At 54.5% G+C, this 23364-nt stretch overlaps 1 protein-coding gene and 1 long non-coding RNA gene across 8 annotated transcripts in view; one reads left to right on the forward strand and one right to left on the reverse strand.

Moving 5' to 3' along the window:
* The window catches only part of BRD4 (bromodomain containing 4), a 93563-nt gene that overhangs the window by 64823 nt on the left and 5376 nt on the right, over window positions 1–23364 (forward strand). For 6 of the 7 annotated variants that reach the window (XM_047699429.1, XM_047699438.1, XM_047699448.1 and 3 more), the window contains 9 exons: window positions 112–474; window positions 1805–1933; window positions 8480–8689; window positions 9552–9751; window positions 10093–10388; window positions 11411–11521; window positions 20911–20963; window positions 21078–21450; window positions 22138–22725. In XM_047699429.1, the coding sequence (XP_047555385.1) occupies window positions 112–474; window positions 1805–1933; window positions 8480–8689; window positions 9552–9751; window positions 10093–10388; window positions 11411–11521; window positions 20911–20963; window positions 21078–21450; window positions 22138–22725 (2323 nt within the window). Of the gene's footprint in view, window positions 1–111; window positions 475–1804; window positions 1934–8479; window positions 8690–9551; window positions 9752–10092; window positions 10389–11410; window positions 11522–16248; window positions 18501–20910; window positions 20964–21077; window positions 21451–22137; window positions 22726–23364 lie in introns of those variants that run through there. The other variant, XM_047699475.1, reaches the window with a different exon arrangement.
* LOC125083283 (uncharacterized) lies at window positions 20431–23258 on the reverse strand. Its single transcript, XR_007122233.1, has 3 exons — window positions 23182–23258; window positions 22911–23034; window positions 20431–20651 (listed from the first exon to the last, which is right to left on the reverse strand). It is a non-coding gene; the product is annotated as an uncharacterized LOC125083283 (long non-coding RNA).

Below are 23364 nucleotides of genomic sequence, written 5' to 3' on the forward strand. Positions count from 1 at the left end.
CCCCCAAGAATGTTGGAACCCTAGAAAGGACCTGGCTTCAGAAGTGACCTGAGGGCCACTTGTGCCAGCTGCCACCTGTGACGACGCTTGTTGCACGTGTGCTCTTGGCAGACAAAGAAGGGAGTTAAGAGGAAAGCGGATACCACCACCCCCACCACCATCGACCCCATTCATGAACCACCATCACTACCGCCAGAGCCTAAGACCACCAAGCTGGGGCCCCGGCGGGAGAGTAGCCGGCCTGTGAAGCCCCCCAAAAAGGATGTGCCCGACTCACAGCAGCACCCAGTGCCAGATAAGAGCAGCAAGGTCTCGGAGCAGCTGAAGTGCTGCAGTGGCATCCTCAAGGAGATGTTTGCCAAGAAGCACGCAGCCTATGCCTGGCCGTTCTACAAGCCTGTGGATGTAGAGGCGCTGGGTCTGCACGACTACTGCGACATCATCAAGCACCCCATGGATATGAGCACGATCAAGGTAAGCAGATGCCCCTCCCAGAGCTGGGGGTGGGGCTTCCTGGGACAGAGAAGGGCAGATCCTCCCAGGCTAGTCCAAGAGGAGGGCCCGGCCCTTGGGCTCTGCTGAACTGTGCCGTAGTAGCGTCTCTCCTCCTCAGCTCAAAGAAGCCCTGCGCCCCCTGCTGGGAATTGTGGAGACAACCTCCAAGACCGTGTGCTTGGGCATTTTCTTCTCAGACAGCACTATTGCCCTCCTTGTCTAGGGACAAGCCCTCTGATACCTTGGGTCCCACTGTCCATAGGCACCTTGCACTGTAGATGCTCCAAGACAGGTTGAGGGTTGGTGACTTTGCCAGGCTCTGTTATGCAGGGGGCCTTGATGTCACCTCTCTGTAAGAGGCACACAGTGCTGGCATTTTCATTGTAGTATTATTTTGAGACCATTTTGATTAGGTTTATTTTATTTTTTATTTGTATTTTCTTTAAAGATTTTATTTATTTATTTGACCGAGAGAGAGAGAGATCACAAGTAGGCAGAGCAGCAGGCAGAGAGAGAGAAGAAAGCAAGCTTCTTGATAAGTAGAGAGCCTGACGTGGGGCTCGAGTCCAGGACCCTGAGATCATGACCTGAGCCGAAGGCAGACACCCAACCAACTGAGCCACCCAGGCGCCCCATGTTTGTTTATTTTAAACTGTTTTGCGTTTTTATTTGGGAGTGGAATAAGCCTGCCAAACATGGGACAGGCGGGGGTGGGGCATAGTACTTGTGGGCCCCCCCACTTTTTTTTTTGTTTTTTAAAGATTTATTCATTTTAGAGCACGTGAGCGTGTGGCGAGGGGCAGAAGGAGAACGAGGAGAGGGAGAGAGAAACTTTAGTAGCCTTCTAGCTGAGCGTGGAGCCCGACTTGGGGCTTGATTTCATGACCCGAGGTGAATCGAAGAGTCGGACACTTAACCATCTACGCCACCCAGGGGCCTCTGGTTGTGTTTCTTTTCAGTGTCCTGTTCTGTGTCATCAAGACAAGTGTATGTCAGGTCAGAACTGGTCCTAGTCCTCCCCTTATAGTCTGGCTTAAATTCCTTCTCCATTTGTTCTGTGTCCTCTTTCCCCGTAGCCCATCACAGTGACCAGGGTGGGTGGGGGTGGTAGCAGGGCATTTCCCAGCCCTGAGATTTGCTCTTGCGTGTCTCCTTGTCCACTTGACAATGAGAAGAACCAAGGTGTTGATGACCTCTCCTCTGCTCCACTGAGAAGCCAACTTGCTCCTACAGACAGCTCTCCTGGTGTCACATCCCCATTGGAGCAGGGGCAGACATAACCAACAAGGGACCTGTCTTGTCTTTTCAGTCTAAACTGGAGGCCCGTGAGTACCGTGATGCTCAGGAATTTGGTGCTGATGTCCGATTGATGTTCTCCAACTGCTACAAGTACAACCCTCCTGACCATGAGGTGGTGGCCATGGCCCGCAAGCTCCAGGTAAGGTTCTGGGGAAGCTCTGAGCACAACATCCTGTGGTAGGCAGGCTGGAGTCCTGGGTAGGCCAGATCTCCATGGGCCTTTGTATGTTTTATATCTTTCTTTTGCTTTGGTATGATGCCATGTTGTTTTGGGCTCAAGTCAGGTTGACATGTCATTTTACATTGAGATTATTTCATTATAATTAAAGCAGGGTGGTTAGTTTGGGTCTTGGGTACTTGGGGTTTTGTTCTGGGGTGTCCCACTGAAAGTCCCCTGCCCAGTAACTGCATTTCGCTGCCCTTGGCCAAGAAGAATGCAAGTGCTATGAATGGCCCAGTGTGTCTCCACAAAACAGACCTGTCTCACATTGGTGGATGACACTCTTAAAAAGTAGTCACGTTGACAGAGTTGTGAGCTGAAGTAACTGTTTGCCTGTGGGCACGTCTTCACTGGAGCCTTGAAGTCTTTTGCCTTCTTGCTGTAGGGTAGCTGCTTGTTGGCATTCTGGGAGGCCACATTTCCCTTATGGTTGTCACTGGGGATTGTGGCACCTTCAGGTTGAGCCGGGCAGTGCACACGGTCAAGCAAGTGTAGGTGGAACGGAGGGGGGCAGATGACCACATAATGTATGAACTAACTTCATTTTGCTCCATTTAAAAAAGGAAAAATGTACCCAGATTTCAACAGTACTTATCTTTGGGTAGAGAGATTAAGGGTTAAGAATTAGGGAGAATTGGGGGCACCTGGGTGGCTCAGTGGGTTAAAGCCTCTGCCTTTGGCTCAGGTCATGATCCCAGGGTCCTGGGATCGAGCCCCGAATCAGGCTCTCTGCTCAGCGGGGAGCCTGCTTCCTGCTCTCTCTCTCTCTCTCTACCTGCCTCTCCGCCTACTGTGATCTCTGTGTGTCAAATAAATAAATAAAATCTTAAAAAAAAAAAAAAAGAATAAGGGAGAATTGGGTCACCCGGCTGGCTCACTCAGTGGAGTCTGCCACTGTTGATTTTAGGGTCGTGAGTTTAAACCCTACACTGGGTGTGGAGATTACCAAAGGGAAAAAAAATCTCTTAAAAATATGGAGAATAGGGGTGCCTGGGCGACTCAGTGGGTTAAGCTTCTGCCTTTGGCTCAGGTCGTGATCTCTGGGTCCTGGGATTGAGCCCCCCCATTGGGCTCTCTGCTAAGCAGGGAGCCTGCTTCCCTGTTTCTCTGCCTGCCTCTCTGCCTACTTGTGCTCTCTCTTTGTGTCAAATAAATAAATAGATAGATAAATAAAGTCTTTTATATTTATTTATTTATTTTTAAAGATTTTATTTATTTATTTGTCAGAGAGAGAGAGAGGGAGAGAGAGCAAGCACAGGCAGACAGAATGTCAGGCAGAGGCAGAGGGAGAAGCAGGCTCCCCAATGAGCAAGGAGCCCGATGTGGGACTCGATCCCAGGACGCCGGGATCATGACCTGAGCTCAAGGCAGCTGCTTAACCAACTGAGCCACCCAGGCGTCCCAAATAAAGTCTTTTAAACAGCATATGAGAATAAAATCTATATTTAGTACTTTTATATAACTTTGAAAAAAATTCTTTAAAATTACACATGTAAACAAACAATTCCGGCCTTTTCTCCCCAAGACCCTGGGTTGCTCCTGCTCTCAGTCAGGGCAGGCCCTGGGCTGGGTTACCTGCCATCACAAGGGGGCAGGCAGTTTGGTTGGAGCCCAGTGCCAGTTTGCACATCTCCTGTCCTACTCCTACATGAAGGCTGGGTGAGCGGTGGTTCCTCACACCTGGGTTTCCTGGCCATCTGTGGAGTGCTTTCAGGGCAAAAGTGAGGACTTGCCTTTGGCAATCTGTGGCTCTGTTCTGTTCAGAAGCTGCTTGAGCCCTGTTGCTTACCTGCCTCCTAATGCTGTTAGCTCCACATGTTGTCCCAGACTCACCATCATAGTGTCTCCTACCTCCACACACTGTATCCAAGGCGTGGTCTTTCCTGTTCCTTCACTTGGCCCGTGGTCTGGGTCTTGGGCCACCTTTGGTTCGAAGGGTGTGTCCTGAAATTCTTATGGTAGATTAAAAAAAACTTATTACTAGTATGAACCTGGCTGTTATTTTAATGGCACACTCAGCCTCAAATGTTCTTACAGTTTCTGCTTTTGTTTTTTGGTCTTATTTCCGCTGAGGTGTTTTTTTTTGTTTGTTTGTTTGTTTTCTCCCAGATTGCGGGGGGGGGGGGGTGGCTTTTAATTTGGTGCTCTCTGATTTCTTCACAAAGCTGCCCTTTGTTTACTTCTGCATTTCCCATCCTTAAAGGAGCTCAGACTTTATAATTTTATGTCAATTCTCACATGTGGCCACCAGGTGGCAGTGGTGCCCTCAGAGCTGTCTTCAACTTCCTCTTGTGAGGACTGGGGAAAGGGAATAGCTTTTGCCCAGATTTATACCCATACCCTTTATTTGCCCTTTTGCAAACAGCTAAACCAAAACAAGTTCTCTCTAAGCACCAAGATTGCTATTCTGAGCTACTTTACTTTAAAAAGAACAGAAAAGAGAATAGTATATTCCAGTGCACGCTCTCCAATTTCTATGCCCGTTTGAAGTGTTTTGGTTTTTCTTCATTTCATGCCCGGGAGTGGCATGAACATGGCCCAAACATGCGGTTTACCCATAGCAAGAGCGCCGAGCTGTTTTCCATACAATACCCTTTTCCTGGACATTTTTGTTGCAGACACCAGGCTGGACTAGATGAGGTCCTTGCCCTGGAAGAGGGTGCATTTCAGGCAGGGGCAGTGCCTGGGAGCCATTCGGCACGGGGCTGCCTCTGCCCCTAGCCTGCTTTGCCCACCTCAGGGTGAGTTGCAGTGTTATTGGAAGTAATGTCACTTCTCCATTGCCACAAGGCAGGTAGAGGTATCTGCTTCAAGTGCAGAGTTGCTCTGAAGGGCTTCTTGTCTGGAAGGGAGTTGCTGTGCTTGTGGCATTTCAGGCTTTTTCCTCTTCTTTTCTAAGCTTTCCTGGATCAGCATGCTTTAGATGGCTAGATTGTCCAGGAGGGAGGAGGAGCAACAAAGTCCCTGTCCCTTGTTTGCCTCCTTAAGAGGTGTTAGACCTGCCTCTTCTTAAGTAGATTGTGTCCAGGGACTGAGATTTACCAGAAAAGTTATATGGAAAATGATCCACTGTGTTTTCTTCTTCTGGTCTCTAAAGTCCAGGCCTTTAGAAAAAATTCACATCCCACCACCTGGCAGCCACGGTCACAGAGACAGCCAGGAGTGTCTGGACTCAGGGTTGCTTCGGCCCAAGGGTGGCTTGGGCTAAGGCCTGCCAGCCTACCTGGTAGGCCCAGAGCTGCTGGTGGTACTCTCCACTGCTGTGTCATGAAGTGAGGAATCACTTAGGATATTTTGGTACTCCTGTAGATCACCAGACTTATATTTCAAGAAGAAGTGAAAATTCAAGGTGGTATACAATTATTTTTACAGCAAGGAAAAATGAAAATTGCATTGGGATATCCTGCATCAGATCTCAGAGGCAGGAAACTTTTGAGGTGTGCGTAAATGTATGTGTCTGGATGTCCACTCATGGCTGCATCTCTAGCATCTGGCACCTAGTGGCCTGCCACTGCCTGTGTTCTCCTCACCACCACCCCCAGCCCCATCCTCTGGGCCTTGGTATGCCCAGGTATGGCCACGCCCCACAGCCACATCCAGACTTGGCCCCTCTTGACCTTTGGGCACTCCAGCAGCTGGCTTATCTAGAGGGGGCGTGGGGTGTGCTTCCCCATGAATCTGATGCAGCCCAGAGTAGGTGACCCAGTGAACATTCTAGCAAGAGGAGAGGCATGCTCTGAAACCAGCGTGCTTTGCTGATTGATGCTTAGAGTCTTAGTGTGGGTGGAGGCGATGGCATAGGTGGGAGAGCTGGCTCCACCCGGAGACCTTACCAGTCCTAGTATGGGAGGCTGAGCCCCTGTTCCCCTAGAAAATGCTGGTTGTTGCTATTCACTGCCCCTCACCAGCACTGTCCTCCCTCACAAGACCTTCGGCCGAGGTGCGTTTCATTTGGTTTTAGCATCCCCTTGCCTGGCTGCACACCCTTTCCACCCATTCTCCAGCTGGCCACCGGGATGAGCACCTGGATTCATGAGTCACACCTTTCTCTCCTTCGAGCCATCCTTGCTAGATCTCTGTAGCTGTTGGCATCGTGTCTCCCACTCATCCTGAGCTTTCAGGTTTCTCACAGGCTTTCCGCCACCCTCTTTCTGTTTCCACCTTAACACTTAGAGCACTTTACAGTTTTCACGTTCACTCCTTGAGGGCAGGGAGCACATCGTTTGTGTTTACCATACAACAGGCCCCGGCAAGTGCCAGCCTATCTCAGCCACTTGGGAAGGTTCTTCTGCAGTAGTCTTTGGCTCACTGGCAGTCAGGCCAAAGTACATGTCCCAGGATGTCCCCCACTGGAGCCAGAGCAGATGGGAGGAGGACAGGCCTTGTAGCTGGGCATGTCCAGGAAGCCAGAAGACCCAGCTTGCAGGCCCTGCAGTGCTTTCCCAGCCAGCCCACCTGGCCTCCTATCTTCTGCTCTTCTCTGTTTATGGTCTTGGAATGGCAGGGCCCTAGAGTACCCTTGAAGTGGAAGGAGGCCTCAGGATGAGTTCTCCCCCGCCCCCCCTTCCACAACAGCTACAACGTGTTGGGAAGCAGCAGGATGTCCTTGTGGCACGGGTAGTGTTGTCTGGCAGCTGGCCGGAGAGGCTGGATGTACGTAGATAAGTGGCATGAGGCAGCTCCCACCTAGTAAAGGCTCATATCCCAGCAACACCGAGTACTTGGCCGTGCTTCGCCTTCTCCTCCCTTGGTGGGGTCCTGACACTTCAGGCACACTCCTTTATCCTGTGCTTTGCCCATATCCAGGGCACTGTGGGGCACGTCTCCTCGGCGGCCTGGGCAGTGACAGTCTCTGCTCATCCCCTGGATGTGTAATTCTCCACTGCCCTCAGACCTGCTTCAGAATTTATTTCTGTGTGAATTAAAAAGGCGTTACCCTTTCAGTACTTAGTCTGGTAGCAGAACCATTTAGACAGCAGTCTAGGTTCTCACCTTACTGGGAGGAGGAGCTGCCTTGAAGGAGGCTGAACTGGGTGGAGGGGACAGCACTGCAGTTGTGGACAAACCTACTCTGTTGCCGGGATCACCATTCCCAGCTGCCTTGGGGCGGGGAAACCTGAAGCTGTGTTTCCAGAGATACAAGGAGAGGTTTCTAGGGCCAGCTTTGTCAAGTGGACCCTAGTTTGTTTGACACAGCAGCTCTGGAGCTTGCTCCTCCTGCAGCCCTCTTGGGCCATGCTGCTCCGAAGTATCGACTCACACTTGGGGAAGGCCTCCTTCTTACAGGAGATGACATGTTGACAAACGTTTTCCGGGCTTAAAGCAGGTCCTAACATCCTGCTGGGAAGGTAGCTGTGTTCCCTTCACTGCTATCCTCTGTCCTGAGTCATTACTGGATTTATGGTCCCAGAGCCCTCAGGGTAGGAAGGGACCCACCAGCTGGCTGACGAGGCAGCACAGACGGACCCACGTGCCCAGGCGGAGCTGTTGCCTCCAGGCTTTGTGACCCCACGTGGAGTACCATCAGATTCTTGGGTCTTAGAATTGGAAGGTCTCAGTCTCCCATCAAGGGATCCTGTGCTTAATAGCCCTGGGACCTTTGCTTGGGTCACTGGCACCTCACAAGACTTAACTCCCTCCTGCAGCCCATTCTCCGCACCCCCTATAGCCATTCTCCTATACTTTCCCACCTTGGCCGGGCATGCCCTGGAGACACCTCAGCCAGTGGCATGGCTCTGCTCATTTACATGCCCTGCAGGTGATTTGAGGAGTGGGGAGGCGGACGCAGATGTGCCCACTGTAGCAGAGGCTCAGTCGCCTCACTGGATATTGGCTCTGTGCCAGGCACGTTTACTGCAGGGCTAGGCCATTGCATGTGCTGTTTCCTTCACCTGGAATGGTGTCCAGAACTATAGAACGCACCCACTTCCTGCAGGAGGATGACCCCGAGGTGTGTAGAAGCTCCTGTTCTGTTCACTGCTGTTGCTTGGTGCCTGGCCCTGGCATCCAGAAGGGTCCCTCAGGAAGTGCTGAGTAAGCACCGACCTGATGAGAGCCTTAGGGCACTCTTTGTGGGTCCCTCCTTTGACCCGACATCTATCTCCAATCCCCAAGCAGCCACCCTCAGTGGGCCAGCTGCCACCTGTGACCTGGGTCACATGTACATACCTGGGCTGTCTCTCCTGGGGAATGGGGGCCAGGCCATGGCAGGAGCATATTTCATTTCGAAGTGAAATTCGTGAGGAGTGTTGGAAGAGCTGGCAAGGGGCCTTGGCCCACCCCTTGCCTTAGTGGGCAGAGTAGGGGGGATCATCATCAGCCCAGCCCTCTTTGACCCTCCTGCTTACTTCCTCTTGAGTCAACCCTAGCAGCCAAGGAGGCTGTGGTGATGCTGAGCCACATCCCAGGCAGCCCCCTGCCACACATGCCTGGGAGCCCTCATGGGCATGGCTTCTCCCCCACCAGGATGTGTTCGAGATGCGCTTTGCCAAGATGCCAGATGAGCCAGAGGAGCCTGTTGTGGCCGTGTCCTCCCCGGCGGTGCCACCCCCCACCAAAGTGGTGGCCCCACCCTCGTCCAGCGACAGCAGCAGTGATAGCTCCTCGGATAGCGACAGCTCCACTGATGACTCTGAAGAGGAGCGAGCCCAGCGGCTGGCAGAGCTCCAGGAACAGGTGAGGATGCAGGCGGCCCCATTCGCAGTCCCCCAGAATCCATGGACTGGGCAGTCAGTCTCTCCCCACAGGTCTCCATGACATGGGGAGTTCCAGCAGGAGCAGGATTCCCACTGGTCTCCCTGTGCCAGGTGCACATGCATTCTAAACACAGAGCAGTGTGAAGCCGTCTTTGCTTCAGAAATCAGTGTATAATGTTTAACTCCCCCAGAAAACTTAAGCAGTAGTCCGCTCTTGACCAGAAGCCTTACCTGTAACGTAGCCGATGAGCTTATGCTTTATAGGTTACGCTCATTACGAACTGTATTCTTAATAATAAAGTAAGCTGTTAATAAAGTGAAAAAAACGTAAGCAATAGAGGATACGCTTACAGTATTGTATTGATTGTAAAAAACAAACTAAACAAACTATATGTAAGTTGACCTGCATAGTTCAAACCTACGTTTTTCAGGAGTCCGTTGTACATACATAGGTGTTTGTTGGGGAGATGTGGCTGTTCTCTGGGTAGAGGTGAGGCTTCTAGACCCTTCCAGTATCTGGAAGGAGGAGCCAGAGCCAGGATATCCATCTCTCCTGGGGCCCTACAGGCCAGAGATCAGGGCCACCCTTCTAGGCACCCTCCTTCTGGATGGTCATAGATGGGCATAGATGCCAGCTCCCCTGGCAAAGAAGGACATTGGCCACCCTTGGAATCTGTGGCCTGGGTGGGCACGGGCAGTTTGAAAATTTGGTGAGGCAACAGGTCACAAGGCTGAGGGCCAAGCACTCTCCATGTGCTCCCCCCGCCCCGCTCCCTTACACCTGGGGGTGCACACAGAGACCAGGATGATGGGGGTGTGTGTCTTGCTTGTCTGTTCCACAGCTCAAAGCCGTGCACGAGCAGCTTGCAGCCCTCTCCCAGCCCCAGCAGAACAAACCAAAGAAAAAGGAGAAAGACAAAAAAGAAAAGAAAAAGGAAAAGCACAAAAAGAAAGAGGAAGTAGAGGAGAATAAGAAGAGTAAAGCCAAGGAACTTCCTCCTAAAAAGACCAAGAAAAATAACAGCAGCAACAGCAATGCGAGGTCTGTGCCTCCCCGGTGTACCTTGGGTGGGGACCCCCCTGCCTGCCATGGTGGGTAGGGAGGCCGCCTCTCTGCCCTTTCCTCTGGGATGGATCTTTGGCACCCACTGTGTTTGGGAAAGGAGGGAGGAGGATAGCAAGTAGCATGGAGTGGAAGGCGAGGACCAGGGCACGGTTTGCAGTCTGTCACCAACGGGTGCTCCTGATAACAGCCTCCCCTGTTTCCCTTGAAGGCTTCTGGGTGGGGGTGTGGAAGCTGTCCACCAAGCCCCAAGTGGAGGAATGGGTGCCTGGCTTTCCCAGGACACCCGTACCTCACATTCCTGCATCGTCCGTTCGTAGCAAGAAGGAGCCAGCGCCCATGAAGAGCAAGCCCCCGCCGGCGTACGAGTCGGAGGAGGAGGACAAGTGCAAGCCCATGTCATATGAGGAGAAGCGGCAGCTCAGCCTGGACATCAACAAGCTCCCTGGTGAGAAGCTGGGCCGAGTGGTGCATATCATCCAGTCACGAGAGCCCTCCCTCAAGAACTCCAACCCTGATGAGATCGAGATTGACTTCGAGACTCTGAAGCCGTCCACCCTGCGAGAACTGGAGCGCTATGTGACCTCTTGTTTGCGCAAGAAAAGGAAACCTCAAGGTGCTCTTGGGCTCCCCAGGGTGGGGGAGCAGGGTGTGTTTTAGCCATCCCAGCCGAGAGGGAGGAGGCTAGCCACAGTTCACTTTGCCTTCCACACGTGGCCCTCTCCCTTTGCAGGCTGTTTTTCCAATTATAAAAGCTGTGTTCTAAGCAAAGCAATCTCGGGGGGTGGGGGTGGTGACATTGCCCTGGACCCTGGACTGTGGGTGCTGTTCTTGGCCTCCTGACTGGTACCGACCTGAGTCTCCACCTCCCCCCCTGCTCATGCACCTCAGCAGCCCCTTCCCGGAGCAGCACGGCTCTTACTCTTGCCGCTGAGCCTCCCCCAGTGCCAGTCACTCACCCCCCGCTGCCGCCTCTTTGCAGTAGGCATGGGGGTGGGGGAGGTCAGCATTGTCCTGCCTGCTGTTCCTTCCACAACATTCTGCCAGGCAGCTCTTTCCTGTTAGAAATGCCTTGTCTTAGCTCACAGCTTTTGTCTTGAGACCAGTAGGACTTAGGATCCACGTCAGAATGTGATGCACAGCCTCTCTCAGCCTGGACTGCTTCCTGGGGTTCTCGGGCCCTTCCATGGTGTGCTTGCTGCCCAGTGACGTTCTGCCCTCGGTCTACATGCTGAGGTGCTCGGGACTCCTGGGATTCTTTCATGTCTTACTTTGTCTTTGCTGTCATGTCTCCTTTGGGTCACCTTCACCTACTGCCTGAGAAGTAGCCGAGGGAGCCCCAGCAGTTGCTCATGTTAGGGAATCCCCTCCTGCCTTTTTTGGACTCTCTGAGGAACCCAGCACAAGGTATTCTGTGGGGTCGCTTGAAAATTCTGGTATTCAGCCAAGTTTTGGCTGACGTGCAGTAGGCTAGCAGTTTACCAACGGGAGATACGGGACTGGTAGCAGCCCCTTCTGGCTCACAAGCCACCAACTCACTGCTGGCCTTTCTTGCAGGCTGTTGGGGTGTGTCTGTGGCCAGCGGCAGCCTCCTCGATCAGGGCCCTGCCTGACTCAGTCCCTTTTGCTTTATTACAGCTGAGAAAGTTGACGTGATTGCTGGCTCCTCCAAGATGAAGGGTTTCTCGTCCTCGGAGTCAGAGAGCACCAGCGAGTCCAGCTCCTCTGACAGCGAAGACTCCGAAACAGGTTAGGTGTACTTCCTTCGTGACTCGTCACATTCCTGCCTGTGTCAGGCTTAGTCACGTGTTCAGGCTGCTAGAGACCAGAGATGGTGGTCCTAAGAACTTTCTGGGCCGCCATGGTGACCCTCTCCCTGGGGCAGTGGGTGACCCTGCACCCTGAGGAGAAGTTGCTGAAGGTATTGACACTGCACAGTCCTGGGGGGCTTGGGGGCTTGCTGGTGAGGACTTTGGGTATTGGGGCCCAGGTGGTGGCATTGACCTTAGTGTGACCGTGCTCAGTCTTACGGTCTTCCTGATGTCTCAGTCGCATGCAGCATGGCTGTTTCAGGGGATGTGCTTTTGCAGGTGTGACAGAGTCTGCTATCGCCTCTGCTGTCACCTAGGCTCAGGGCATTACCTTTCTCCCCAGAGGGTGCTCACAGCTGCACTGGCTGCTCCTTACTGTGCATGCACTTGGACCACCGTGTCTTGCAACCTCTAACGGTTCCTCTATGTTTCATGGGCCTGCACGTGTGCCCCCTGGTGCCCTAGCAGAGCGCCACATACCCCCCGCCCCCAAGCCTGAGCAGCAGCTTCGGTGTGGGGGGTGGGAGCGAGTAAGAGCAGGCAGATGCTGAGAGCTGCATGGTGTTAGGGAGAGGAGCTTTTCCTCCAGATGTGTACTTTCCTGATTATTCTTGGGGAGCAGGCAGGTGCTCACACTGGCCCGGAGGAGAGGCTAGAGAAGAAGCCTGGCGCCCAGCCTGTGTTGTGAGGTGGAGCTGGCCACGTGTGCCTGGGTGAGCATGGTTGCCCCTGGGCAGGTCTACTCCATCAGCTGAGCAGACAGTCTGCAGACCACTGGAGAGCCAGCTCTGGGGCCTTAGGCACGCCCCTCCAGGCAGGTTGTAGTATTGAGTATCCACAGTGGGAAACGTGTTTGGGCAACAAAGACCCCTGGTGTTTTCTTTCATAGATCTACCCCCTGTCTGGCATTGTATTCTTACTGGAGATAAACAGTAAGCCCCACTTAATCAGTTCATGAAAATAACGTGATCTGATCATGCCAAGGAAGTGTGAGGATTGCTCCCCCTGCCTCCGTTTCGGGGAAGCGGAGGATGGGAGGGCTTCTGGGTCTTCTCATTCTTCCTTGTCATTTTTATGGTAAAGAGTACCAAACTTCCCTAGTGGGTTGGAGGGCTGCCTTGGGGTAGGCTAAGGGCTTCTCCAGGACTCCAAATTCTGTAGACCACCTCATTTCCAGGGGGTTCAACTGAGACTCATTAAGCTATATTCTGTATTTATTGAGCTCTGTTGTATGCAGAGACAGCTGTGGGCAGTTTGTGGCCTCCTGTCTCCATCCTTTGTCCTTTTCTTCCTAACCACCACCACCCCCTCACCATGGCTTTTTAATCTGTCAACCAGCAGGGAGCGCCACAGCCCATGCCTGCCAGGGAGGCCTGGCCCCAAGCCAGGGCCCTCTGCCCTCAGTAGGATGAATGGCCATATTCTTGGGCCCAATTAGCATTCCTGGTGGCCACTGACTTCTCACTTCCAGTGCCAGCCACGCCTCGGGTTTGCCATTGCCCTGGGCTTTTGCGCCTCCTGTGGCCCCTAGCAGGCTGCTCCTACTAGGGGTTTCATAGCATTTTCTCCTAAGGATCTGTGTGGCCAAAAGAAAACGCCAAAGGTTGGAATTGGCAGGAGACCTGAATGTTAAAAACAGTGTGGTTTGGCCCAGGGCAGACTGTTTTGGCCCTATGGTGGCGCCCGACCGTTAGGTCCTGATGGCAAGTCTGTGACTTTGGCCTTTGTTCCTGATCCCCAAGCTCTTCTTTGGGGTCATGTTGGCTTGAGGAGGGAGTTCTCCTGGGCTCCTAAGTGCCCTGCACCCACCTCCTGCCTTGTGCTGTGGGATGGCTGTGACGGCATCTTCGGCAGCTCCGGACTGCTGAGATTATTTTTCCCTTTTTGTCCCCCCTTTGAAAGAAATGGAAAGATTGTGCAACAAGTAATCTGAGAGTCCTGGGAACAGCTGTCTGGGCGGGAAGGAGGGTGAGATTTACAGTCTCCGAGCCGCCAGCCTTTAGGCTCCCAGGCTCCAGTGATTCGGCCCCAGTGGCTTGCTCTGTTGCTTCCGGCTCATCCCTCTTTCCAGGCACCCTCCCCACCTTGCGTCTTGGGAGGCCCCCATTTGTCTTCAAGGTCCTGGCTTTTCCTTTTCCATCTGTGTGCTCTGGAGAGCTTTGGTGTAGGTCACCTGAGCGCTTCTACCCTGTGCTTGTGCCCTAGAGCTCAGACACTGTCAGCCCCAAAGTGGGAGCTTGTTCCCCCGCACCACTGAATGCAACCATCCCCCACCCTATCCCACACAGGAAACTGCACTCACTTCTAGGGCAGCTCCTCCAGCAGCTGCTTGAGCTAGGTCCCTGGAGCTAGGCAGCCCTGATTTCTGTGACCAGTTAGTGGGCATAGAGCAGGGTGCGGGGCACTGAAGGTATTTCCTTTGGTCTTTTGGGACTTAATTGTTTTGCCCTCCTCGTTCTTGTGTTTCCATTTGGACCGGAGCCGAAATTCCTGAAAGAGCCTATTTTTGTCACTTGTAGTAAGGGTCATTTCTGCTGACAAGGCCCAGAGACATGAATCACCAAAAGAAACCAAACAGAGGCATGAAATTGGGGCTTGATGGGGATAGGGGGTTGCATAGACCCTTCATGGCTTCTCTTCATAGATAAGGATGCTATGGGCTCCTCAGGGCATGGGCCTGGTCTGTGGGGCCAAGCTGTAGTTCAGGGAGGCGATGCTCCCACAGTTGGGGATTGGGGGATGGGGAGGTGGGGTTGGACTTCTAGCTGCGTTCCCAGGCCACCATCTATCCTGTCCTGCCCGCCCGCATGCCAAGAAGCATGCTGTTGGGCGGTCCTGACACGTCATCCGAACCCAGCTATTGCTTGGGTTGTGGTCTTTTGTTGAGCTTCAGTTCTGGCTGATGACTGAGTCTGCTTCAGGGTTTAGTACTCGGATAGGATGGGGGATACAAATGCCACTTTTTCATGGCCATCCCAGGTGGGCTGTGGGTAGAGCTGTGGCCTCCCCTGCATCACCCATGCTGGGATCATGTCTGCCTGGCTTGTGGGGCCAAGAGGGATGTCCTCGGACTCTTTGTCCGGTCTTCCACTCCATCACATTGCTGATGATGGACTCTTTCCACGTGCCATCTACAGGTCTTCTGGGCAGGGTGGACACAGCCCATGTCCCTCTTAGGAGCACACCCTCCTACCCCAGCTACCTGGGCTGGGACAGGTTCGGGGAGGTATGGGCATTGCTCTTGGATTTGGGCCTGGTCTTATAGTTGCAGTGGGAGCACACTCCAGCTATTTCAGTCTCCTTGTTTCCTTTTCCCAGGATTGGAGAACGTGGGTGTTTCTTAATAGCTCCAGGGGAAAAAGGAATGCTTGATGTTTTGGAAAGATTTGAGCCGGAAAGTGCAGGCAGAGGCCATGGGGCGTTCTTCCCAGACAACCAGCCTCAGCTTCCGGCCCCTGGGGTCTTTGAGGGACTGGGTCCCAGTCCCATCTTGGGGCCTGCTGCTGTCTGCTCCCAAGGGTGTGACACTTACCCTTGGGAAAAGGGAGAGGCCTCTGGTAGGGGTGGGGGTGGAGTGGAGATAGGAGGAGACCTGGAGGATGGGACTATAGCTGGTCTGCCTGTACGGTCAGGTGACCCTTCATACACCCACATGCAGGAGTCACAGCTGGAGGGACTCTGGGGCTTCGTGGGTGAGGGTGAGCCTTGTGGAATGTGCTCTGAATGGTAGGCCGGCTGGTGGGTGGGTTTTTCCCACGCACACACTTGAAGACCATGGGAGTACAGTGTTGGTTGCATCCGTAGCTCTAATAGAGGCATCCGCTCTGCTGTGTGGGTGGGAACGGGCCCCATGCCCCTCCCCGACCAAGGGGAAACACACTTGATGCCCTGGGAAAAGGAGGACAGTTTTGCTCCTCGGCCTGTCTTCATTTTCTTTTTTTCCCCGGTGATAATTCCCCAGTTATACACAGTGTGTATAATTGCTTACTCTTTTTATAATTTGAGTGTGTTGTTTTTGTTTTGGAGGGGTGGTTTTGGTGGTTTTTGTTTTTTGTGGTGATGGTGGTTTCTTGGGGTTTGTAGGAATGCAGAAATGAGGCTGTTTGCTGGAGGTCCGGTACTCCAAAGCCCCTTTCTGGGGGATTTTCTTACCTCTGTCTAGGCCCTGAGGAAGGGCTGGCATCACCTGCATAAGGTGGACAGTGTGCAGAAAAGCAGATCCAGTGGGGATAGGCTTAGAGTCAGGGGTGCCTGATGGGTGTGGCTCACCTGGCTGGTCTTCAGGAGTGATGGCAATTAGGGCAGGCAAGGGCACCTTTCACGTTGAAAGACGTTTAGGAAAGGAAATGCCAGCCTGCGCTCAGGGAGCACATGGAACTTGTTACTGGAAGCAGCTGTTCTGTATAGAAGCATAAACAGGGCCCTGGGTGGTTTTGGAGACATATGCTGGAACTGTGCCCATTGTAAAAGGAAGGTGGGTCTGTTGCCACCTGTGGCTGGCCAGGCAGGGGGCAGGGCTCCTAGGCTCCAGCACTGTTCTCTCGTGCCCTGTCAGCGGGCAGGGCACAGGAGGCTGGCTCGGTCTGTGGTTCTTCTGTTCTTGTGACTTGAATGGTATATTCCACACCATTTCTCTCACACTGGTTTCTCTCTCCCTCTATGTAGGTCCTGCCTAATCATTGGACACGGACTCTTAATAAAACGGTCTTCAGTTCCAGATTCCTTCCCAGCAAGCTATAGCTTAAGTCCATTTTCTTCTGTGAAAGGGACAGGACTCCCATCAAGTTATGGAATTCCTCAGAGCCCTGGGCCTGTCCCCCGGGGTGGATTAGTCATGTCCAGCAGTACACGCCTAGTCCCGCCTCCGGGAAGGCTGCCTGCTTGACTGGCCACCCGGGCCTCCTGTGTAAAGACTGCCTGGCTGTCCTGCCCAGCCCCCCTGCTCGTCTGGGGTCTTCTGGGTGGGTGGCATATCCCAGCGGGTGATGACAATCCCCCCTGTACACACATACATGTGGTGCTGCTCCGTGTGCAAGGCCCCATCACAAGTATGTTTTCTCTCTTCATCCCTCCCTCTTTGTCTAAATCCTGACCACTTTTCTCCTGGACCTTAAAATAGCGTTAGGCCAGGGAAGGTCTCATTCAGCCTAAGGAAGAATAATACTCTTAACATCTAGAGTTTTCCCCAGTGAGGAACAGGGGCCTTCGGGGCAAGCCTGGTTGGGCCTGGAAGCTCACGGGGCTGTCCCTCAGCATGCCCTCCCTCTGGTGGCTTGTGAGGCTCCATCAGCTGGAGGCTGTCACCAGCTACAGCTGACTCCCAGGCCCCTGGAGTCTTCCTTCTGTTTTCATTGTTCCCATTGTTGCCTGTTGGGCATTTTCCCAGCTTTTTTGGCCTCTTCACCTAAAGTCACAGAGGGGAAAGTACCTCTTGTGCTGTCTCCCTGTCCCTCCCAAGTAATCGGAAGCAGGCTGCAGTGGTCAAGAGCTGCTTTCAGGAGGGTCCCTGCCGAGGGGCACTTGAGGAGAAACAGCTGTACAGCCAGCTGACCTAGCCCTTGAGTCCATGATTCCTGTCCCCAGCGGGGTGGGCTGCTGGGCTAGTGGACACGAAAGGGCTCTCAAACCCAGAGCACTGGACCAGTCTGTAGTGAGACCATCCAAGCCCTCCGGCCTGCTCCGTGCACATCTCTGAGGGGTGTTGCCCGTGCGCGCTCCCTCCCATTCTCCAGTGCCCTAGAATAATGACAGCCTGAGGGCGAGGGCCGACTGGGCCGGCCGCATCATCCAAGCCCTCTGAGAGGCGCTGAACAGGATTTTTTGCTCTAAAAATAAATAATGGCCCTTTTTTGGTCATGAATCCAGCATTTCAGCAGAAAACTGTCTGATGAAAAGTCCCCTAAGGAATAGCATCTGTGTTTCAGGGAGTGCCCCCCCCCCCCTTTTTAAGTGTAGTTTGTGTGTATTTCTTCAAGGCCTGTAGCAATTTCCTGGCATCTTGGAGCCTGCCTTCTGGAGCTGGAAGCAAGTTTGAGGACGTGTAGTTCACCATCAGCAGGCCCTTGGGCACTGGCCACTTCCAGTGCCGAAACCCTGGGACCCTTCTTCTGGGCTTTGTGTTCTAGATCCAGCCCCTCCAGAGCCTCCAGGGCCCTGCAGTGATGTTTGCAAGTTCCTCTGGCCGGTTGATTTCCAGTCAAGCTCCATTTGCCAAACAGACTATTTTGAGCTGCCCTTTGGCCTGTGCCTGATGTGTTCCCAGTGCAGCTCGGCCTGGCTGGAGCCAGGGGGCTACATGCCCGGAGATTCCCACAGGACAGTTGGGAAGCTGTTGGCATTGTCTTTCTGGGAAGATTCTGCTGTCTTGGAACAAATGGCAGCCTGGATTCCCACAGTGTTGGGCTGTGTGCTGCCCCACCCCTTCCCACACTCGTGCATACCAGCTATAGCCACAGGCCAGCTCTCCTGCAGGGTCTTTGCGCCCTTTCTGTCTGTGGATCCTGGCCTCCTTGCCCATGGGGTTTCCATCTGTCAGAGAACTTGATCTTTAGACTTCAGCCGGCACCTGTGCCCAGTGCCCCAGTAATAGAGCAGAGAGAGCAGTACCCATTCCTTATTGGCAGCCTCCTGTGTGCGGGCAGGGGGACATGCCAACTGGGCCTTGACACACCAGCCGGCCTGCAGGGGCCTGAGGAGTAGCTGTAAGAGGGGTGGGTGGCCTGTGCCTCTGCTCTGCCCTGCCCTTACTCTCTCAATCCTGTCTCCTTCCCTTGAGTGGGGGTGGGGGAAGGGCGGGAGGAATCAGTGTTTTAATCAGATTTTACAAAAAAACGTTTTAATTCTTTGTACAATTATCCTATGTAAAGATTAAATTTGTGTTGAGTTCAAGATTTTCATGGAATAAAGATCACACAGTACTTGAGGCCATCTTCATGTAACCCTTTCCAGAGAGTTTTGTGTGGGGTGTCTTGGGGCTGGTGTGTTGTGAAGCTGTGCACTTCCTGTCTTGTCTTCCTACCAGTAACTCCGACAGGAGGCTCGGGCCGTGTGAGCCAGATGCAGCTGTCCCAAACAGGCTCCAGCACCCCTTGGTCCCCACTGCCAGCCGCTATAGTGTCCTCTGGTCCTAGAGGTCTGCTATACACCTCCCACTGGTTCTCCCAGTCTGTGCCTGCCCTCTTCTCACCAGCACTTCCTCATGGAGACCTGGATCTGGGACACTTCCCAAGGCAGCCGCTCTCTGGAGCTGCTGGGACCCTGCTGCATTTTGTCCCGATGAGTGTTCATGTGGGCCTTTCTGTTCCCCCGCTGCAGGGAGGTAGTGAAGGCTCAGAGCCACCATCCCTCCTTTATGGTGGATAAAACAGTGCTTTCCCTGGGGCCATGAGAGGACAGGCCACCCCAGCTGTCTCCCCACAACATGGTGTCTTTTCCTGGTCAGACTTTACCCATTGGCCCCTTCTTACTCCAGTTCCCGATCATCCAGTCTCCCAAAGGCCTGCCCAGTGTGTGAGCAGCTGTTCCAGCCTGCCTCAAGCTTCAGTGTATGTTACTGGAATCTGCCGGGAGAGGGTACCCATCCTGGAGGGACCCTCGGCCCCTTCCTCTTGCTCCCTTCAGCTCAGTGGCCTCTGTATACCGTGCTTTCCCCCAGCGCATACAGGGTCCTTTTGGTCCTGGGCTTCCCACCTCTCTAGTTCAGCCTCCTTTACCCCCCACCTGCCAGCCCCATGGCCCTAATCCTGCAAGTCACTCAAACTGTTCCCTTTTATGTGTCCCACCCACAAGAGTGTTCCTCTCACCTGGTTTCCTGCTGTGACCGAAAGTGCCCTGAACCCTGTATCCTGGCATCTCCAGTGCCCAGGTTTGAGGCTGGGCATATGGTTCGCGTGTCCCAGACATCCTCAGCTGCTCCCATTTGTATGAGGACGTGTGTCTGTAGCTTCTGAGGTCTTTGTCACACTGTCTTGTCTCTTGCATTGAGTGGTGAGCTCTTGCAGGGCACGAGGTCCCTTCTCATCCCTTTTGGTAGTGCACTGTACGCTGTGGCTGTGCACCTCACAGAAGCTTAGTCCGGCCCTCCTTGAAGCAGCTGCAAGTGGAGGTAGCAAAACATGTGTCCTCCCAACACCAGCAAGAGCCGGAACCCTGGCAAGGAGCTTAGGGAATGCCAGGCAAAGCCATGAGGTGTCTCTTGGTGACAGGAATTCAGAAGGCACCATGGGTCGCACCTCCCACTTGGTTGGTGACTTCATCATTTCCTAGCCCATGAGTACTACTGACTGGTTCTCCTCTCCCTCTCTGGGGTTTGCACACCAGCTGGTATTGGTGAGGGGCAAACACCTGGCAAGAGATGGTTAGCACAGATCTGTGGAGCGGGTGCCGAGGTGGGCTTGTGCTGGCTCCTGCACATTCTCTGCAGGGCAGGCCCACCCTGGATGCGTCCACGCGATGGCAGCAACCAACCATCAGCCCCTGAGGGACCAGGGCACACACGGCAGGGAGGGTCCCTGCAGTGGCTTTGTCCCAACACGGGGACTTATCAGAGGCTGGTCTCCCATGAGGATGGGGGTAGTGGTTGGTGGCCTCCTTTTGCTGCCAGTGGTAGTGAGCACCTTCCATATTTCCTGCTGGTCATTCCTGGGAGACCAGCCTGTTTCCGTCCTGCCCTCCCCACAGTGCTCGCTCTGCGGCCAGGCCTCTTGGCGTGGGTCAGTCCCGCTGCATGCTCTCACCCCCAGTTGTGCATCTTGGCTTCCCCTGGAAGGATGGGAAGGAGCCCGCATAGAGGGCAGTGCAGTTGGAGGCTACCATGCTGTTACTCTGTAGCTGTGTGACAGGGGCAAGTGCCTTAATTTCTCTTTGAGTCTCACTTGGCTAATCCATCAAATGGATGTGATGATTTCTAATGTCAAGATTGTTCCACAGCAAAGCGGGCTGGAATGCAGACACTTGGGTCACCATAGTGGCATCTGACCAGCAAGTAGGGAGACGCTGGGCGAGGAGGTGTCTGTAGCTCAGCTCCCAGTGTGCCCGGGTGTTATCCTTTCATGGAGCCAGCTGGTGGTCTGGAAATTGGCAGGGAGGCTTTTCACTATGTCCCCCACTAGGAAAAGCGGCAGGCAAATGTGTAGGTGACACCCCACACGTTTTCCCTTTTCCTGAAGCTGGCTCCCATCCCAGACAGCACCCAGCTACCCGCCCAGTCACCATCACTGACCCTTCTCCTGAACTTACCCTATGTTTTCTCTTTGCTCTGCCTCCGAGGTGAGGCCAGCTCACAGTCCTCTCCCCCATAGCCTCACCACCTTCTCTTTCCCTCTGCAGAGATGGCTCCGAAGTCAAAAAAGAAGGGGCACCCCGGGAGGGAGCAGAAGAAGGTACGTGGTCTCAGGGGTGTCCTCCAGTAGGTGAGCAGTGGCCACCTGCCCTCGTGGGCCCTGAGGGTACCCAGGTGTGTGCCGCCTGCCTGACACCAGCCTGTCTGTCTGCAGCACCATCACCACCACCATCAGCAGATGCAGCAAGCCCCGGCCCCTGTGCCCCAGCAGCCCCCGCCGCCGCCCCAGCAGCCCCCGCCGCCTCCACCTCCACAGCAGCAGCAGCAGCAGCCCCCGCCCCCACCACCCCCACCTTCCATGCCACCGCAGGCAGCCCCCACGATGAAGTCCTCGCCTCCGCCCTTCATCGCCGCCCAGGTGCCCGTCCTGGAGCCCCAGCTCCCAGGCAGCGTCTTCGACCCCATCGGCCACTTCACCCAGCCCATCCTGCACCTGCCGCAGCCCGAGCTGCCCCCCCACCTGCCCCAGCCGCCCGAGCACAGCACTCCACCTCATCTCAACCAGCACTCGGTGGTCTCTCCTCCAGGTGAGCTGCAGCCACACCTGCTGAGGTGTGGGGAGGCCCCCTTCCATCCTGCTCTTTCACTGTGATTAGGCTCTCTGGGCAACCTGTGGAGCCCCCACCTCGGCTGTAGTTGTCTTGCCTCCCAAGGGGAGGTCACTGGCTTCCCTGAGCTGTTAAGGACACTGTGAGCCCCCGAAGCACAGTCTCTGCTATTTAGTGTCCCGATACTGAAGTTACTGACTCGTTTCTTCTGGGCCAAGCATTGTGTGATATGGAAAAAAAGATGTGTGCGCCCCCTTCCCGCCACCACCCCAGCTCCAGGTTGAGGATGGAGATGCTGGGACACAAACACACACACACACACACACACACACACACACACACACAGCCACACCCACCCCTGGGGGATTCAGGGAAGACCTACACTGAGATCTGAAGGGCAAGTGTGAAAATAGGGAGCAGCTGAAGGGAAGGGAGGAAGGTCGGGTGCAGAGCGCAGGGCAGAATGGCAGCGGTCGGGAGCCCAGTCCTGTGGACTTCTCTGGAAACCGTTCTTATTTTGGAATTTGTGGGAAGCAGAAGAGGGCCGAGTGAGATGACTAGTTGGAGGGAAACCGGCAGGAAGTCACGATGGAGCAGGAATGCTGGGCTGGGGTCACAGGGTGCAGAAGCTGTGAGCCTCACCACCACGCCATCCTGTCCTTCCAGCTTTGCACAATGCGCTGCCCCAGCAGCCATCGCGGCCCAGCAACCGAGCTGCCGCCCTACCCCCCAAGCCTGCCCGGCCCCCGGCCGTGTCGCCTGCCCTGGCCCAGCCACCCCTTCTCCCACAGCCCCCCATGGCTCAGCCCCCCCAAGTGCTATTGCAGGAGGACGAAGAGCCACCCGCCCCACCCCTCACCTCCATGCAGATGCAGCTCTACCTGCAGCAGCTGCAGAAGGTGCAGCCCCCCACACCACTACTTCCTTCCGTGAAGGTGCAGTCCCAGCCCCCACCCCCTTTACCCCCCCCACCTCACCCCTCAGTGCAGCAGCAGCTACAGCAGCAGCCACCGCCACCACCCCCCCAGCCACAGCCTCCACCCCAGCAGCAGCACCAGCCCCCCCCACGGCCCGTGCACATGCAGCCCATGCAGTTCCCTACCCACATCCAGCAGCCCCCCCCGCCCCCGGGCCAGCAGCCCCCACATCCGCCCCCGGGCCAGCAGCCGCCGCCGCCACAGCCCGCCAAGCCTCAGCAGGTCATCCAGCATCACCCTTCTCCCCGGCACCACAAGTCGGACCCCTATTCAACTGGTAAGTTGGCTTTTGCCCCTGGGCTCTGGGGAGGCTGATGCGGACCCAGAATTTTGTCTTTAAAAAGTCAGACTGGTCAGCTCATACTTTAGGCTGAGGTGGATTCTGAGCCCCACCTTAAAGGCTCTGGGTTAGTTGCAGAGGTTGCTGAAGTGGGTAGTCGGTGCTTCACATAGCATTGTTACCTGGGGTTTGTCTTGACTTGTAGCTTGACTGGGAACAAGGTCCCCACTCATCCTTCTCTTGGAACTCACAGGAGCATTACAGTACCTCGTGATCCTGCTAGGTGGGGAAGTCAGGGCACACTTCCTGGAGGAGGTGAACAGAGGGTGAGCCAGAGCTAATTTAACAAACAGGGTGGGGAGTGACGTCCAGGCAGAGCTGGGGCAGGCCTGGGCAGCAGGGGGCTGTTTGGGAACTTGTAGGAGCAGGTGCTGTGCTCTTACCGAGGCTTACCTGGTGGGAGTCAGGACCTCATGGGAGAGAATTGGGCTAAAGCTGAACGGTAGCTTGGGTAGTCGGCGGTCATTTCCCGTTCCCTGCCTCCACACTGATCCAGGCTGTCCTTTTTCTGTATTAATCAGGCCACGCCCACTTGCTTTTCCTGGCTCTTATTTTCTAAGTGTCTGTGACCAAACT

This window comes from Lutra lutra, chromosome 1 (assembly GCF_902655055.1).
Source record: "Lutra lutra chromosome 1, mLutLut1.2, whole genome shotgun sequence".
In the NCBI taxonomy this organism is placed as follows: Eukaryota; Metazoa; Chordata; class Mammalia; order Carnivora; family Mustelidae; genus Lutra; species Lutra lutra.